Source organism: Homarus americanus, unplaced genomic scaffold (assembly GCF_018991925.1).
Source record: "Homarus americanus isolate GMGI-L3 unplaced genomic scaffold, GMGI_Hamer_2.0 scaffold41027, whole genome shotgun sequence".
Taxonomy (NCBI): domain Eukaryota; kingdom Metazoa; phylum Arthropoda; class Malacostraca; order Decapoda; family Nephropidae; genus Homarus; species Homarus americanus.
Genome location: NW_024745073.1, coordinates 8,194,344 through 8,213,315, shown reverse-complemented (window position 1 = coordinate 8,213,315; position 18,972 = coordinate 8,194,344). Strand labels below are relative to the sequence as shown.

Sequence of the window (18,972 nt, the reverse complement as noted above, 5' to 3'; positions counted from 1 at the left end):
TACTCCACATCCTCCATACTTCCCAAATCCTCCATACTTCCCACATACTCCACATCCTCCATACTTCCCACATACTCCACATCCTCCATACTTCCCACATACTCCACATCCTCCATACTTCCCACATACTCCACATCCTCCATACTTCCCACATACTCCATACTTCCCACATACTCCTCCATACATCCTCCATACTTCCCACATACTGCACATCCTCCATACTTCCCACATCCTCCACATCCTCCATACTTCCCACATACTCCACATCCTCCATACTTCCCACATACTTCACATCCTCCATACTTCCCACATTACATCCTCCATACTTCCCACACCATCCTCCACATCCTCCATACTTCCCACATACTTCCCACATCCTCCATACTTCCCACATACTCCACATCCTCCATACTTCCCACATACTCCATACTTCCCACATACTCCACATCCTCCATACTTCCCACATACTGCACATCCTCCATACTTTCCACATCCTCCATACTTCCCACATACTCCACATCCTCCATACTTCCCACATCCTCCATACTTCCCACATACTTCACATCCTCCATACTTCCCACATACTCCACATCCTCCATACTTCCCACATACTCCACATCCTACATCCCACATATTCCATACTTCCCACATACTGCATATCCTCCATACTTCCCACATCCTCCACATCCTCCATACTTCCCACATATTCTTGGACACATTTAACTTTGAAAACGTCTACAACTTAGCTTCATAAAGGCTTCCAGATGGTAAACAAGCTTGGTGAAGAATTCCTAAACTAATATAATGTAGCTGTGTCATAACCTAACCTAGAGGTCCATTTCACAAACTGGACAAAATAACTAATCAGTTCCTGGTCATTTTCACAACTGGGATATATTTTGACAAACTACCGTACTGTTTCTTCTTATTGTATTTAGTGTCTGAATATTACAGTAATTATTTGTGCGCTACTGGGTGTAGTATTTTTATTGTGTGTAGCTATCTGTAAAAGGTTATGCCTCAGATCGTCATAATATACAGTACGGCATGTAGGATACTGCCTTAGATCTTTGTAGTGTTTGTAAAGCCCTTATCATCATGTCAGTTAAAAATCAGCGGTGTTTTTATTGTGCCTTTTTTTTTTATTCCAGGAAGCAGTGCGTGAGTGTGAACGTCGAGTGGTGACGCCCGATGATGCAGACGACCTGAGCCCGATGCCAACACACATAGCCACCAGTAAAACACGACGAGGGGCGATCTCTGCTGAACCCCTCTCAGAAGATGATGCCACTTCTTATGTTAAGAAAGTAAAGTATCAAATCCTTCATGTTTGTCTTTACTTAGTTTGAAAAATATATATAAAATGCTAACATAGAACTTGTAGCCTTCAGTATTGTACAGTTCAAATGTCACTTAGGTAAACTTGGAGTTGAAGTTTGAATTTTTTTTAGCTGGAACTGCTGTGTATTGACCATTTGGTGTGTACTGAATGAAACTGTTGACCTCCAGGTGTTTACTGTGAGTGTTGGCCGTTACTCGTTGCTTCACTTTAATGATAAATATCGTATATTGGATGCATTTCAGGTGGTTCCCAAAGACTACAAGACAATGGCTGCTCTGCAGAAAGCTATTGGAAAGAACGTTCTTTTTGCACACTTGGATGAGAATGAGCGGTCAGATATATTTGATGCAATGTTTCCCGTCAATGCCTTGCCTGGAGAAGTAATTATACAGCAAGGTGATGAGGGAGACAACTTCTACATCATGGACCAAGGGGAGGTTGAGGTAAGAGAAGACTGCTCTAATAAAATGGGTGGATACTTCATTATGTATATGAATATTCTGTTTGTGTATGTATACCTTACAGTCAAAGTTTCCATATAGAGAGCTTCACATTACAGCTCTCTGGTATAGTACAGTTAATTAGAATGTTGATAGAAGAAAAAGAAAGGAGGAATAATTTGCTGTATGTTTTTCTTATTATGTGGGTCTTGTTTACTCCATGGCTGGACTAGAATATTTTCACACCTGCTTCACAGACATTTGGAGGCTGTTATCATATGAAATTACTGTATAGACAGATTTCAAAGTCTTCAGATGTGGCTCAGATGCCACACCTGGAAACCAATTTTGCCACAGTGCTAATTATCTTGCCTTGGTTTGGTCTTGTGCTCCACCAGGGATAATTTTTCCTCCTTCATCTTCTGAGAATTTATTAATCTTACTTGGGTTCGTTGGGGATTTAAACTAATCAGGAATATTGTGTCATAAACTTAGTTTTCAAAATCTACTTAGTATGTATCTTGACCACTACATAATTTATTCAGAACCAAATATAGTACCGGTAGTTACTTCTGTTGTTTTTGTTTTGTATTGTCGAGATAATCCTTGCATATTGTCCCTACATTCTCTGTTATTTTATATACACTGACTACCTCTTTCTTTCTTATTACTTTACTTCTGTAAGTCAACTCCACGTTAAAATATTTAATGATAATACTGTATGTACTTTTTCTCTTCTGTATCCCTTTAGGTTTGAGAAATATTTGTCCTTCAGTAGATTTTTGTGTTCCATATGTATACTGTAATGTGTTTAACTACTTCCGTACATCCACAATAACACAAAAACGCCAAAGATTGCCATTGAAAAATCATAGATGGCATGTAATTAGTATTGCGAATTTAACTAAAATTTTCAGTCATAAGGACGAGTAATTATTCAGTTATCAAATTTGTAACCATAGATCCTCACCCAGCATGTTCAGGAGTACCTACAGTATACCTGTATTGACATTTTTAACATATCAAAATCTCCATGATTACAGAGATTGTCTTTCAGAATAAGAAATTATGAATTTTGGCCAGAGTTTAAATACTGTACTGTACTCTTCTAATTCCTTGCAGATTTTTGTGAATGGTGAACATGTGACAAGCATTATTGATGGGGGGAGCTTTGGTGAACTGGCTCTCATCTATGGTACTCCAAGGCAAGCAACAGTGAAGGCCAAGACAGATACCAAACTCTGGGGTATTGACAGAGATTCATACAGACGGATCCTCATGGGCTCAACAATAAGGAAAAGGAAAATGTATGAGGAATTCTTATCTAAAGTATCCATTCTTGGTGAGTATGCATCTTTTTCCTTGTGAAGTGCTCTCATGATGTAAGGATATGAGCAGTAGTATGTGAATATTTGTACTTCTTATCTTGGCCCTTTCTTGTCAGTTCCCACACTTGCCTTATGCTGTAATTTTTATTATCATCATCTTTGATCCACACCACACAAGCCTTTCTTAACATTTGATACTATGGTAATGTGTTAAAAGAGAAATATTAAATAACCACGTGTAATTATTCTTCAGAATCACTGGACAAGTGGGAGCGTTTGGTGGTGGCCGATGCTCTTGAGACTGTATCCATTGAATCGGGCTCTACAGTTGTACGACAGGGAGAGCCTGGAGATGACTTTTACATCATTGTTGAAGGCACTGCAGTAGTTATGCAGGCTCGTACCCCAGCTGACGAACCTGTAGAAGTTGGCAGACTCGGCACTTCAGACTATTTTGGTAACTCGAGAAAAAGAAAAGTGCATGGTTATATAATGAATAGAAGAGAATGATTGAAACAGTGGTAAATGAAAGGAATCTTGATGATGTTTTTAAGCTAAACATAGTTGAAGGGCAGAGGAGTAATCTACTGGGGACAGATGGAGAGTGTAAATTTAGGAATGTCTGAAGTGGTTGCGAGCAAAGGGTTTAGTAGTTAGGTTAGTGGCTGAAACGTGGAGTTGCTAAAAGTGAGCTATTCTACTGTATAAAAGATGAAGTAAAAAAAAGAGGAGGAAAGAAATTTTTGGAAGACCTGCATAATAGCATTAAAAGATACTCTTGAGAGAAGTATAGTGATAGGAGGATTGAATGTGTGTGTTAGGTGACAGGGAAGTAGATGGAATGCCAAGAGTGAATGGAAATGAGAGCAATTTAAATGTGGATGAAGATCGGTTTGATAATGGTGTTTTAAATGAAGTAATTACATACCTATAGATGGAGGTGTGACAATGGAGAAAGTAAGGGGTTATATGACCAAGTACAATACTGGTTGATTAAAGATAGAAATATAAGCCTTGTGAATGACTTTCTGTTCATTTGTAGATAAGAAAAAGAATGGCTATGAAAATTAATGAGCTTGGGTAGGAGAATATGATGGAAAGATATGAAGTGGTCTTATAAATGAGGATGAAGTAGGAGTTGTAGTTGAATGGGAGCAGTACAGTATAAGAGTCCTGTCCCAGAAGTGTAGAGGTATTCTAACATGTGATATATTTTGCAGGTGAGATAGCTCTTTTACTGGACCGACCTCGAGCTGCCACTGTCATAGCAGATGGGTCCCTGAAGTGTGTCAAATTAGATAGGGCCAGGTAGGTCAGAGATATTTTTGTGTGTCTTGTACTCATATTTTTGTCTTTGGTTTATGTCATAGTTTTCCATGTGCAATTCCTCAGTGAGACACCTGTGATTAAACATAGCTGTGCCATGATACAAAAATGTTCCCTATGAATTGCCAGTGACTCTTTTTGAGGCAACAGTAGACCAATATTGTAATGAAAACAGCTTATATATGGTTATTCTTAACTTTTTGTTTGTTAAAGATTAAACTTCCTCCAGAATTATTCACCTAACTGTTGTCAGAGGTACAAGATGGTTTAGGTAGTATTTAGTTCAGTTTTTATACTCCTAAAAAAGTGGAACATAATGTTTAGGCACTGTATGCGTGTTCACATATCCCTGCACTCATGCATATCATACAGTATTGTATTAAGAACCTTTGGCTGTAGGAAGAGGAAGGTATTTATGGACTATGAGGTCATGGTCATTGTTGCTAAAAGAATTTTAGTTGCCAAACCATAAAGTTTATTGACTTTTTTAATTTCAGGTTTGAGCGTGTTCTTGGTAGCTGTGCAGACATTTTGAAGCGGAACATTGAGCAGTACAATTCATTTATTGCACTAACTGTTTAGATAATAAGTCAGCTGCCACATGGCCCTTGTGTATGCAGTCACGTAGGCTTTTTGTGTGCAACTTCTGAGGCTCACATGTAAGCAACTATTTACGCTCCTGTTCAGGTGCTGAAGTATGCTAACTTGTAGGGCCTTAACACCAATACAGGAATTGGGTTATGAAGGTGTGTACAGGTATGTGGGATTCTTAAGTACTGTAGAGTCTTTTTTCTCCTTTCTTTTTTGCACAGAAAATTTAAACACCTACAATTATTGTAAGGGATTGTACCATCCACCACTAATGAGGGATGGTACCAATAGCCTCTAGTGGGAGGATAGTACCCCCCTACCATAGGTGGAAAGTACTACTTACCACTGGTCATAGATCTATTATTACCCACAAGAAAATTCCCACTTACCACTGGTGAGGAGAGTACCACACACCAGTGGAATGAGGGAAGGTGCCACTTATTCTTGATTAATAAAGGTTTTTACTTTCCACTGGTAAAACAGTACTGCCATTTACCACTGGTAAGAGGATACTATCACCCACCACTGTAAAAAGATAGTACCACCAACCACTATCACTAATAAGGATAGCAACACACCAATAGTGGGGAGTAACAGTAGCATAAATCCTGTTGTAGTGGTCATGGTTCTAGGGGCCATTTTGATATTTAGAAAGCCTGATATTTAAAGCTACATTATTATTCAGATAATTGCAGGATAATGACCAGCTTACTGTAGATGTGAAGCAATGCATTTATCAGGTTAATTTGCTTGAAACAGATGCGAGAGCAAAACTTCAGCTGATGTAGGATGTCTAACAGATTACCTTTATCATGTCTTGGCATTCCATATGACTAAAATTTTAAGTTTAAACAAAACATAAGACATTCTTATTTTTAACTTAAAGTTAATGTTGAAGTACAGTGATCCTTTGGTAATGAAGATAATAATGATAAGGAACTTTAATTTTCCATTTGTATAGATGTGTCTACTGAATGATGTTTTATTATAAATACTTTTACTTTCAGTACAGAAGAGAAACGCTGCTCATTTGATATACTGTATAAAACTTGTTAAAAAGAAAATGTTCAAGAAACTGTACTTTTGCACACAAATTCATTTACTTAAGATGTCATGAACTGCCAGGTACATGATAGGTAATGAATCTGATATAGACCCATTTAGGTTATGTAGTTCCAGTAATTTTCATATTGTTTGGATAACCATAGAGATTCAGCTTAAAAACACAACCAAATATAATACTTGTCTTAATTTAAAGAAATAAAAGAACATAGAAATGATTGTTCTTTAAGACAGCTTTTTTAGTAAAAGTGATGAAAGACTGATCTTAAATCTTAAATAGATCCATGAAGATTTGCATTATTGTATTTGTATTTTGTATATATATCTGAAGCAGTTTTGATTATCCAATACTGCAAGCATGTTGAAAACTTGTACAGTTTAGAAAACTTTCTTTGGTATTTGTAGTTCATTGGTTGAGGTTTGATCATATCTAAAGAAAACTTCACACACTGACAGAGTAAATGGGATTTATTTTTATTTTATGTTTAGCAGTGGAGGTGTTTCACCTCAGCTCATCCACCTGCATTCTTATTTAATCCCATGTAAGTTTGAATTAAACTGAACCATTATTCTCTGTCTTAAAAGTAAAATAACTTATTGGATAATTTCATATAGGTATATGCAAATAGTAAATTCAGGGGTAAAGCTTATTTATCTGATGATTTATTTATGCTTTTTGTGTGGGGGTCATCTGTATATAAATCTTGACGGAATTAAACTTAACAGTAGTACAGTATGTCCCACTTTAACAATGATGATCACAATTATTGCCACATGTACCATTAATACTGAAATATGTTTTCAGTCAAAGAACTCGCATGTCATTCAGTTGTGTAAGCATTCTAAAACTATAAACTTGAATTGACTGCAGGTACAACAGTTATTGCAGATTAAGAATGCACATATTAGATTAGATTATGACTTGGATTGTCCTGTTTGTTAATATCACAGCTTTTTCTACTGTGGAGTTTTATGGAGATCTGTCTCAATACGAAGCAAGTTTTTAGCTCTCTCTTCTCTGTTTATCCATTGGTGTATTGTGACATTTTGTGTAATCTGCTTGATTGCTTAATTTAAGTATAGAGTCAACTCTTCTAAATAGTAAAGAACTCATTAATGAATATATTATGCCAAAGGCTTGTTGTAGATATGTTTGAGTTATACAATCATTTTCTAGTACAGTATTTAATCCAAAGCTATTTTTCCATTCTCTGTTGTTTATATATGAGGTAGTTCTACACTTCAGTATGGATCATAAAATCATTTCTTTAATTTCTAATTTATGCTTATATGATTAATTCTATAATGAGATCGATATGAGTAGCAAGTACTGAGCCTGGAAGCATGAGCTTATAGATATAAACAATATTATTATTCAGACTATATTATCTGTAGAAATGATGTTAAAAAGTATATAAACAAAATTTGAACTGTTAATAGATTTTATTTTACTTTTGATAAGCATGGTGAATCTGCCAAAGAAAGTTTTGATGTATTATAACATAAATTGTAATATATCTTGTGGTGATCTGATCTTAGTTTTAAAGCACTAAAGCCCATATATCAAGTTTTATGGGAAGAAAATCATATAGTTGTATAATTTTCTCTCCATTTATTTCCCTGCTGAGTCATATTGAATGTCAGTGTTGCTGAACTTTAAAGTGTAAACACCTCAAAATTTCTTACAAAGCTGGGAATAATCTTTGGCCAACTTTATTATGGGCCAATGAGGTCAGAATATGTAGACTGTACCTGAACTATAATGGGAACAAGCAGTGTGTAACTTCACATCTTTAGACATTCAAAGCACATAAATTTTAAAACTGATGCTCCTGCAAATTGTTAATCTCTAATTATATATATATATATATATATATATATATATATATATATATATATATATATATATATATATATATATATATATATATATATATATATATATATATATATATATATAATCACAAAGAATGCGGTGTTTAATATTCAAAATATTCATTAAATTATGTGAAATTTGCAAAATTGTCACAAGTATAATATTGAATCAAGTTATAGGTATTGCTCGGGAATAAAGGTAAAAAAAAAAATTAGCAGTAGTCTGTGGGAGATGCATTATTGTTAGCTATTATAAAATGATCTAATAAATTCTGTGCTACAGCTTTTTGAATCACTTAGAAGTAGTATAATAGACAAGAATTATTACCCTTACCTGAGTGTACCCTTCCTGCATCCCCCTGCTGGGAAGGTGGATGCATAGAGTAGTGGCCGCTTGTGTCCTCATCTTTTAGTAGGAGAGAGTGGAGGCCAAGAATTGTTGCCAGGTGTAGGGAGTCTGTATTTTCCTCAAGTAGTCAATTTGAACATAATGAATACTTGTCATTGTTTTTTGTTTTTTGCCCAATGAATATAGTTTCAATAATCATTTGAGGTTTGCCAGAAGTAATCTAGGCATATCTGAGAATATTTTATTTATACAATAGGTGAAATGCATAGTTATTTATGTAAAAAAAACATTTAAATAAAGGACAGTGGTATGTATAGCAAGATTAAAATGGAATAAATGAATTTTTATGTGCTATTCATAAAGTCAGTTAAAAATATTAGTCATATGAAAGGCAGATTTAAATGTAACATACATGTCTGGTTTTATAATGTTATTTACTGGAACTGACGTAGAGTTCTTGCCTAGATTCAAAGCTGCCTTACATTGATAATGAATCTTTCTACTTTATTTGTCTACCACCTGTTTTTATAATGTTATATAATGTAAATGTGTTTTGATATATAGAATGGAATCAGCTGACTAGTACAGCATGTTTTTCAAGTACATCAAATTGAACCGTGTTTTTTCACCCGTGTTCGAAAATATTTCAAGTCACTATAATGTTGCCTTACTTGTGCTAATTTGTGATTGAAATTTTAAGTTGACTTGCATAAACACTGGCACACTCTTCCCCGCCACTCCTCCTCAGAAGCACACCCCTACAGGCTCCCTTTCCTCCTAACTGCTCCTGGTGAGCAGTAGGGGGCTTCTGCAGCCAGTATGTGCACAAAGTTTTTATGGCAAGAACTACTGAACTGTTCTTTCCCTTTTGAGTGTGTGTGCATGTAATAGTTCCAAGCTAAACTTCAGTCATGCATTTAAAATTGAGTTCAGTACTGAAATTGGGTTCACTTTATTGCCTACCATCAAAACTAGTGAGGTCAAAATAACAAAGGATGAGGCCGTTGGAAGATAAATGGTTCACATATAGAAAAAATCTTCACTATGACCTAGTCCTTTAACAGTACCCTTAGTTTACAGTATATCTTGTGTTTATATGAGAAAGTAAATAGTTTATGTAATTTCAATTTTATTTAATCTTGTGCTTTTGTATAAATTATTTATATTCAAGTATAACTTCTCTTAGTACCATTGTTAACAAAAATGTTGTACTGTACTTTAAAGTACAAAATATAAGTGGGATATGATGGTTTGCTCTTGTTATGATTATGTCACTGTAGCAATGGTTAACAGTCATGATTTTTTTTAATATGTGGTGTTGTGATAGGTGCATGAAGATGCACCTTGGTTTCAAAATATGAGTAATGACAGTATAAATCATAATTTACTTAGGCTGTATTTTCTTAGTCGAAGTAGAGGAATTATATTCAATTTTATCTCCCATTAAATTTTGTGAGCAAATTGGGTTGTCAATATCAGTACAAGGTGAAGAGGAATGTTTTTTACCTGGTACACTAACTGAATCTACTTGTACCGTACATTTCATTAAAGGTTTAATCACCTTGATTGTCACTAAACAAATGTTCAGTGGTATATCTAAAATGCAGTATGTAGAAAAGTCCTCAATCATCTTTGTAGCTAGAGGCTAGGAAATGGCAGATGCACGTGGAAAGATTACATTTACTAATTTCCCAGAAGGTGATTAAATTTCACACTAGTTGTAGGAGCAAGGTGATGGGTTCGAGGTTGTGTGACTTTTCCAGAACATAATTTTGAAACCTCTTTGGCTAGTATATCAGGGTTTAACAACAAGGAATAATACTGTAATTACTATCTAATGGTCTGAGAGCAGTAATAATCTATGTATGTTGACATGCATAGTATTGTTAAGTCAGTCAGTAATGATTCATTGTTTACGTATTGTATATATATGTTATTACACGAAAGTTTTTTCCCAAGACAGATTTTAATATTAACAAATATCAATATTTACCTAACAGTGCCAAACAGAAACCACTAACTCCTTTTAAAGCACCACAAATTATCACAAAAACATTAAGAAGTAAATAATGAAAGTATATAGGTTCTTTTCTTTAAAGTAGGCTTGTGTCTTAATTTATGCTGCCAAATAAAGTTTGAGGTATGAACAATATTTTTTTATTAACCTAAATTTAATCTATATATGATACTTCAAAAGATCAAATGGGCAAAACCTATTTGCTTGTAAATATGCTTCCAAGGGTACAGTAAGTGTTTTTTTCAGTTTCCATATTGTTCAGTTTTGACATCAGTGCAATGTACTGACACATTATCTGTGGGTTTTTTGGCAAAAAGGTCACCATGGGGGTTAGCCTTACCGTCCAGCAGCCATAATTTCAGATATTTTTACCTCAAAATCTTTTAATAAGTACTAAAGTACTGTACTCTTATAATTTCCAATTCAGAGAGAAACGGGTTTTTCAGCCAAAAGGTCGACAAGTGGTTACCTTTATTTTCCAAGCAGCCGTAATCTAAAAAATTTGGCTTTGCTGAACAGCAGAAGTTTGTCACGAGCTAACCTGCATGATGAGGCAGAATATCTGATAACACTGTAAGGGAAAGAGTTGATAGATACTACAGTATACTTAAAAATACATTTCTTGTACATAGTTTAATCATTATCAATTTGTAAAATGTGAGAAAATAATGTTATTGAGATATATGACATTGTTGCTGGATGATTCATAGCAAAGGAACTAGGCCATCCAGAGATACGAGCACAGTATATGATTGTTCGTAATGCTGATGCCAACGAGTATTTTTCATGCTTATTGACACATTCATTATAAAACGGTCGTATAATTCTCAATAACATTATTTTACCATATTTTACACATTGATAATAATTCAGTTATACACAGATATCGCCCAATCTGGCATGATCCGTGAAACAGTGCCGATGTATTATGACCACTTTCTTATTTGCGATGTGAACAAACCCGCATTAGTGATATTTGTCATCCCGCCAAATCGGAATGTGGAACGCATCACTCGGTGCAGTTGTAATCTGTGGCATCATCTACCTGGACGCCACCTCGTGGTCATCTGGTAAACTACAGTCCAGCCATTGCTTCTCTTAGTCACCTGAGTGTAAGACCCATAGCCCAACGTTTATTGGTCGTCATCAGTGTTTTATTTATCATGTGTTTTTCTTTTACCTTACAGAGAGAAGACATTACTAAAGTTCACACTGTACTCTGTTTTAGTGAGTGTGAAGTACTTACCCTGTTTAAGTTAGTGTGAAGTACTTTCCCTATAAGTGAATGTGAAGTGCTTTTGCTCTGATCCCCTACCCCGACAATGGGTGACCTGACATTGCATCAGAAGGTCAGTACTATGAGACCACTAATCCTCCACCCCCACCTCCATTGCAAGTGATTACATTTATGAATTACATTCAGCAACGGACAGTGTCTGCCTGCTTTAGGTTCAAGATGACAGCGTCTGCTGGTGAGTACAGTATAGTAGTAGTATACATTATTTACAATATTTACTGTATGTGGACAGTGGTGTTTGCATAAATTAATGCAGGTCCATGCGGGATGCATCGTTTATACTCTGGTTCCGTTCATGGGGCGCCTCACTCACATACAGATTTGTACTTTTTTTAATATACTTATTTTGACAACCTTTTAGATAAACTATTCAGGATTATTTTAGTAAAAAAAAATGGTATTTCTAACCTAATTAGAATGGCTTTTACAGACTGGTATCAACATTTATTCATAAAAGAATTGAATCCCCATCATTATTGTGTTTTTGTGACTGTGAAGTGAGCAGCGTAACTTTGAAAATATCTGGGCAGTTCCAGGCATCCAGGAAAACCTTGTCTCTAGAGGTGAAGCTTGACATTGGGAAGCAACACGAGATGCCCGAAAGGCTGTGTGGGAGCCAGAGAGAGATCACCACTTCACCTTAAGAGTCCCGTTAGCCTCGAAGGGGACATGTGATGACCAGACTTGTTCATTATGATGTGGTGAGTGTTGCTTAATTTTTTTGTAATGGTGGTGGTAGTAGTGTAGATTTTTTTTTCAGTGATACATGTGGGTGTGTAACTGGCCAGGAACTTATTCCATTAAACCCTAGCTATAATACTCCCGGTCTACGATATTTTGACCTGCGATGGGTTTTTCAGGAACCTAACCCAATAGCAGACCTGAGGATACCTGTACTGTACTAGAAATGTATTTTTGGGCAATCTCCGACCATAAATCTTCAATAACTAGCCATTAAAACCATATCTATCAATTCTTCCCCAAGCAGTGTTATCAGATCACCTGCCTCATATCATGCAAGTTAGCTTGGGATGAACTTCTGCTATTGACTGTGCTATGGGCTAAACACAACTGATTTCTGCTCAAACATGGATGTTAACCCAAAGTTAATGCAAGTCTCTTACAGTTACTTTAAGTTCACTGAAATGTGTTTATTTGCCTCGATCTTGAACGTGAAGAGGCAACCAAGAAGAATTACAGCCTAAGTCGTGTGAGCTTCATCAAGAAGGTTTAGATGTGCATTTGATTGGGCAATAGATAAGGAACTTCCTAATGCATGAGTGGGAGGATTTGTGCACATTAAATGTTTGCAGATGCGCAGGGTGAGTTACATATCAACAATGAATATTAAGTGTTCTCTATGGCCTCCAATAATGATGTTATAAATTATGATGGATACTGTACACAAAAAACTAAAACATTTGAAACTTCAATTATTTTGTTTATTATTCAAAGCGATACCAACTTGTGAAAAAAGGGGGGGGGGTAATTATTACAGTATTGCATTAACATAATATATTATGAAGTACTGTATTAACAAACCAATTCAGAAAGATTTATGTCCATTATGTTTAGACACAGCACTGTATTAGATTGTAATTAACACTACCCAATGTCACTTTGTATTAAAGATGAATTTATAACATTTAAATATTTAATAATACATATTAATTATGTATCTAATAATTACTGGATAATATTTCAATTATGTGTTTTTCACATAAAAGAATTTTAATGAATAAAAACAATTTCTGTTGGGATATGACTCAAATAAATTAATTTTGAATTCTTACCTTAAAACTAAAACATTTGCAAACACTAGTTTTACCCTTTAATCAGTGACTCTCACCCTTCTTCCCAGTGACACGCTTAAAGTCAGACATTTTTGTGGTTTGCACAGGCGAGCCAATTATCTGAATATAAGAGATGTGAGTTGTCTCTGCATCCGTTTGATTGTTCTTGACAAATATTGTCAGGTTCATCACATTCTGTAGCTTCACATACTTGAGAGGAAGCAGTTCACCATCTAAATCCTTTGTAGTTAACCTGTGAACAAATAAACATAAAAGGATATTAAAAAAAATGGCATGACCCAAATTTGCTCTTAGTGAAGTACTTCCATTTCTTCAAGCTAATTTCTAATATGTACTGTATAATGAAAGTTGACAAGAAGCAATCTTAGCAAGCTAGGCTTTTAGTTATTACAAAACATTAATGAAGGCCCTTTGTAAAAATGCCAGAATGAAGAACTAATCCTGAACAAAAACTCTTGATATGACTGGGGTTTTTTTTAGAACTTTAAGTTTTACCTCTGCTGTATTAGTGAAAATAATAAAATATCCATAAATTTCTTTTAATTCACCTTTCATCAGGCCTTTGACAGGAGAAAATTAACAACCATTCCTTTAAAAATGCACTCTACAAGCTACACTCTGCCCAGAATCACAGCCAGAGCAGAATCCTCCTGTGCATTATGAATAAAATTACTTACGTTAACTCCTGAACAGCATTGGCACACTCAGCTGAGTCAAAATCAATAGTATGAGGTTGATTGATAAACAACCTCATGATCTTGGGTCCATTTTCTGCTGGTCCCTTAATTCTCATACTGTGTAATTTCACAGCTTGGTTGAAAGACAGGTACAATATTAACTGGAAAATAAATAGCCAATGTTAAAATGAGTTGTGATTGTGAAATAAATGCACCCCATTAATGCAATATATGTGCATAGATACGGTAGTAATGATATGTACCCAATGAAGAATAATAGATATTCAACATCATAAAAATCTTATATGGTCCCCCATTGTGTAAACAAATAAGCTAACAAAATTGCAATTACAGTAATGGAATTAGCCAAAAGAAGGTGATGGAGTAGGAAATAATGTGGAAATCTTTTATACATAACACTTGATAAGGTATTGTGCAGTGAAGAATACTAAAAGAATAGTGGAGATCAACAGCAGAGTGGTATGGTGTCTGAAAACCATGGACTTGGTGATGTGGGTGGGGGGGGGGAAATAATTTTAATTTGCATATACAAGCTGACACCATTATCTACCAGGGAGGAGCAAGGATGGTCATAACAGTGAGGTAGTGTACAGGAGGATATAAACATGAGTGTTTGCATGTAAAAACAAAACAAAGGAATTATGTACAATATATACAGGGGATACTGGAGTGCAGTTATGGTCTGGGAAGAGCAGCTTCAATAGAGACAAGAGAAGCTGTAGGCCATAGAGAACAACAAAGCCCAAACAATATGTGGAGTAAAGAGTAAGGCAAGGAAGGGGTTCATGGAGATAAAGGAGGAAGTCAAGATGAATTTTTTTTTAAAAAGACACCTTAGCTGGTAGTAAGTTGAGGTAGGCAAGACATGTGCAGGGGGAAAGATCAGCAAGGAGAGTGAAGGAGGTGGTGGAGAGCAGAAAGAGGAGAGGTACACTAACATCAAGATGGATAGACGGTGGTAAGAAAACTAGAAAGAGCAGAGGGTGGAAACCCGAGTCTCTAAAAAGAAAAAAGTTGCAAAGTTACCTGTTCATCTGTGTCTGATTCAAGATAACCACCTGCTGAACTTAATGCCTGAGTAAAGGGATGATCATCACTTTCATTTAGACATTCACAACCAGCCTTGTTAATCATTGGCATTAAGTCAATCTGCAAGGTAATAGAAAAAATATAAATTAATAAATTATGGGAACTCCTCTGATTGTGATTTGTTCTTGCCAAAATACCATGGTATTGTATTTGTTAATGTTCTATGGGGCCAAATTTTATTTTTTCTAAAAATTAAAAGCTATCTACTGGTACTTTAACATGTTATTTGCTTGTTAGTTCACTGGTGTACTAAATATGGTACTGTACAGTACTTCATTATTGCATGTTGGTATACCAGTGGCCACCATGCATTCAGTATACAGGTGGAACCATGCACTAGAAAAGGCTGTACAGTATTTATTATTGTGTTTTGTGTTGGGACACTGGTGTGACACTACTTTCACTGTGTCAAGACCATATTAGCCTAGAGACACTCTACTCACCTCCTTTCACTATGATATCTTGAGGCGTACAGTACTGAAGTGGTTCTGTAGAGACAGAAACTCGAGGTTGGGGGGAACCCGCCCGTTGCCATAACATGGACAACGTGTTAAATGATTCAACAGTTTGCTTATCAAAAAATAAATAAATAAATGTACCGGTATTATTAAATGATATTTAAAACATACAAGAATCAAGTAGCCAGTAATTTTACTGTACAAGGAAATCTTTCTTTCAGTAGTTGCTAATACACTATTAAATTTTTTCCCTCCTAAGATACCCCTTCCAATGCCTCTTGGTCTCACATTTCATATATGGTAGAGAATAGTGGATCTAGCATATGACACAAAGGATGGGGGAGCATCGAGGCCTGGCACCAGGGTGGACTCTCCACTGCAGTGTTTTTTCAAGCCTTTCTAATTTCTATCTAGTATTTCTGTACACTATAATATATATAATATATTTTTTTAACTAAAACTTTGACCTGTACATTAAAGGTATTTAGCTATGTGTCTCAGGGGTTTTACCTTCCATAACTCCACATTTCCCATTAGACAGCCCAAATAAACCACGAGAGAAGTCTAGAACATAACCCCCCGTACAGTAAGTGGTGAGGGATTACTTTTCTGTTGTGATACCTTTCATATGTTAGAGTTCCTAGCTGATGCTGGGGGCCACAGCACCTTTATATGGCTGATTAGTATTACACAAGGGAAAGGAACTAATTACTTACATGTCCAGGCACGCCAGAATCTTCAACTTCCTCACCCTCTCCATCACCATAATGTTGACGAATTCGTGCCTCCAAAGTTTCTGGGTCTGCTCCTTGTAAGCTATCAAGCTTGGTCTGAAAGCATGGATAATAAAATAAATGGTCCCATCATGTGACCTAACTGAAAACTTGGATCAAAATGACCACTATCTTAACCCGAGTCTCCAGTTCATAGCCAGGTAGTGCAAGTCAATTTGAGATGCCCTGGATTTCCCTACACAGTTGAACTAACTATTCAAATATTCTCCCAAGTGGCAGGCACCTTTTGAGGTCATGAAGGGAAGAAATTTATATACTGTACTCCAAACATCAAATGCCTCTGCCATACCCGATGGACAGGGAGAACTGGGGCCATCAAGGCAATGACAAATATTTCCCGAGATCTGGTGGACTTTAAGCCTTTACGGAAAGATTCCAGGCCTTCTTTGGCTTTCGTCTTACAGTGTGTGATTTGTCCGCTATTGAGCAGGTGTCCACCACACTTCAGGGTAAGAGTATTACTGCAGAGGATGCCATGCAGGCAGCGGCAAGAAATACTTGGAGCATCAGCAACAAGGAAAATATATCTTCCTTGATCAGCAAGCAGAGAAAAATATCCATACATCATAACACATAAGACATTAGTATGTAATGTTCTGGAATGTTAGCACGCTTGGAGAAATTTATCCTTCATCGTGAAAAAAAAAGTAAAGTAACACAGAAACTGACCTTATTTCTGTAGAATATAAATGTTGGAGTGGCTGACACTCCCTGGGATGAAGCAGCAGCTGCACACTGATTAACATCAATCTTCAAGAACATACCATTTGGAAATCTTGCTGCCATCTCCTCAAACAGGGGTGCTATGCGTTGGCACGGGCCACATCTGAATAATTAACAGATACTGTAATGTAGCTCAATATGTAACATAGCAATAAGTGAGGGGGAGAGGTAATAGGAGGAAGAGGAAAAGAGATGTCTTCAGAGGAACAGAATACAATAAGAATTATGACTCAAATTACATCCTGATTACCCGGACCCCCTGCAATATTAAAAGTAAAATACTTATTTTGATATCTAGTACCAATAAAGGCAACTTTGTTGAAGCATCATGGTGTAATTTTACATTTTGTAGATGTGAGAGTAAGCTCGGACCGAGCAGGTCGGTTGTAAACTTATGAAATGCGGTGACTCGGCAGATTTTTAGGAGGAGTATTTACTGTAATCACGTACAATACACATAGAGACATAATTTTAATGTCCCATGATCACTTTTTCACCGTGTTTTACCCTGCAATTTCCCTCATCCTTCATGCCCTGCCCACTACAGGTGATTTATGATCACAAAGAAAAACTTAAATGTATAAATACAATTCTTATAATTAATATAAAAAGTTGTCGCCTCTTTTAAAATACTTACTATAATGATAAGAACACCCGAAGAAAAAATGAACGAAATCGAACAACTTTTGGTAGTAGCGGTTCCCTTATAAATTACCCCCAAAATTTCTACTTACATAAATGATTAGAAGATACAAACATACAACACGTATTATAAAAATGGCAAAAATACCTTTGATATAAAATAAGTTTTTTCACATAAACTCATGCAATTAGGGAGGAAATAATACTGAGTTACCAAACTATCAATGGACCTTTCCTTACACTGTCATCCACAGGTTAGGTTAGGTAGGTTACTTGGCTTCATTTTACAAATGATAAATTATATAATGTAGCTGCATCTGGAACTTGACCAGATATGTCCTCAAGTTCCTGGTTAAGGCACACAACAGGGGTACACAATTAACTTACCATTAAGCCGCACCAGGTTGAAACAGACCACTGTACACCTACATTAAGTCCCTCGAAATCTTTCCCAAATAAGGCTTCATGCAACCTCAGTAACCTCTCTCAGTAGAGCTTCACAAGGACTCTCATGCATTATAAATATGATATGGATGACTGACTCTTCATAACCCTAACTGTTATTTAATATTATCCTTAATTTATACATGTGATGATGCATGACATGACCGAGTGTATGGCCTGTCGACCTCCAGACTTCACATCACGAGTCTCCCTTAATTGTCTTACCTCGCTGAAGTAAAATCCGCGACCACAAGTTTACCTCCTGCCTGGTTTAGTTCGGCTTGAAATTGAGCATCTTCAGTTAATACTTTAAAATTGCCAGCCATTATTCCGAAAGTTGAACTGGAGTGTTGGTGAAGGGTAGAGTAGTGGACCAGACTGAGCCAAGGCACCACACACCAGGCGCCGCACCACTAACACCATCAGTGCCAGACACCACTACCTCATACACCATCGCCTCTTAAGCTTTACATTAACATTACTTAGCTACCCACATGTACATTCACATTAATATTACACAGGTACTATCAGATACATTTACATTGGTTTATCCTGTACACACACACGTTGTCTGTATACAAACACTGGTAAACATTAAACACGAGTCAAGGAACACGGAACCTCTCCCAGCTGGTGACGTCACAACTCACCAGCAACAACAGCATGCATGTTGACCGCTTGCT

The 18,972-nt window shown here is 36.2% G+C and overlaps 2 protein-coding genes across 8 annotated transcripts in view; one reads left to right on the top strand and one right to left on the bottom strand.

Annotated features, from left to right (window-relative positions):
* Nucleotides 1–10,463, top strand: part of LOC121878346 (cAMP-dependent protein kinase type I regulatory subunit-like) — a 60,122-nt gene extending 49,659 nt beyond the window's left edge. For 6 of the 7 annotated variants that reach the window (XM_042384513.1, XM_042384519.1, XM_042384518.1 and 3 more), the window contains 6 exons: nucleotides 1,152–1,307; nucleotides 1,573–1,785; nucleotides 2,905–3,124; nucleotides 3,364–3,567; nucleotides 4,331–4,418; nucleotides 4,934–10,463. In XM_042384513.1, coding sequence (XP_042240447.1) covers nucleotides 1,152–1,307; nucleotides 1,573–1,785; nucleotides 2,905–3,124; nucleotides 3,364–3,567; nucleotides 4,331–4,418; nucleotides 4,934–5,018 — 966 coding nt within the window. In that variant the 3' untranslated portion in view covers nucleotides 5,019–10,463. The remainder of the gene's footprint in view (nucleotides 1–1,151; nucleotides 1,308–1,572; nucleotides 1,786–2,904; nucleotides 3,125–3,363; nucleotides 3,568–4,330; nucleotides 4,419–4,933) is intronic. The other variant, XM_042384514.1, reaches the window with a different exon arrangement.
* On the bottom strand, nucleotides 10,254–18,910 carry LOC121878347 (thioredoxin-like protein 1). The gene is made up of 6 exons (XM_042384520.1): nucleotides 18,515–18,910; nucleotides 17,150–17,306; nucleotides 16,403–16,516; nucleotides 15,166–15,288; nucleotides 14,119–14,279; nucleotides 10,254–13,673 (listed from the first exon to the last, which is right to left on the bottom strand). Exons 1-6 carry the CDS (start codon nucleotides 18,613–18,615, stop codon nucleotides 13,463–13,465), a joined length of 867 nt encoding a protein of 288 aa, XP_042240454.1. The 5' UTR covers nucleotides 18,616–18,910; the 3' UTR covers nucleotides 10,254–13,462.
* Nucleotides 18,911–18,972: the final 62 nt, after the last annotated feature.

Bases quoted from the DNA above. Each gene is read 5' to 3' on its own strand.
- LOC121878347 (XM_042384520.1), bottom strand. From the start codon at position 18,615: ATGGCTGGCAATTTTAAAGTATTAACTGAAGATGCTCAATTTCAAGCC. The intron at 17,307-18,514 runs GTAAGACAATTA...TTAATTATTCAG, and splicing joins GCGGATTTTACTTCAGCGAG to ATGTGGCCCGTGCCAACGCA. The intron at 15,289-16,402 runs GTAAGTAATTAG...ATTACCTTGCAG, and splicing joins ATTCTGGCGTGCCTGGACAT to ATTGACTTAATGCCAATGAT.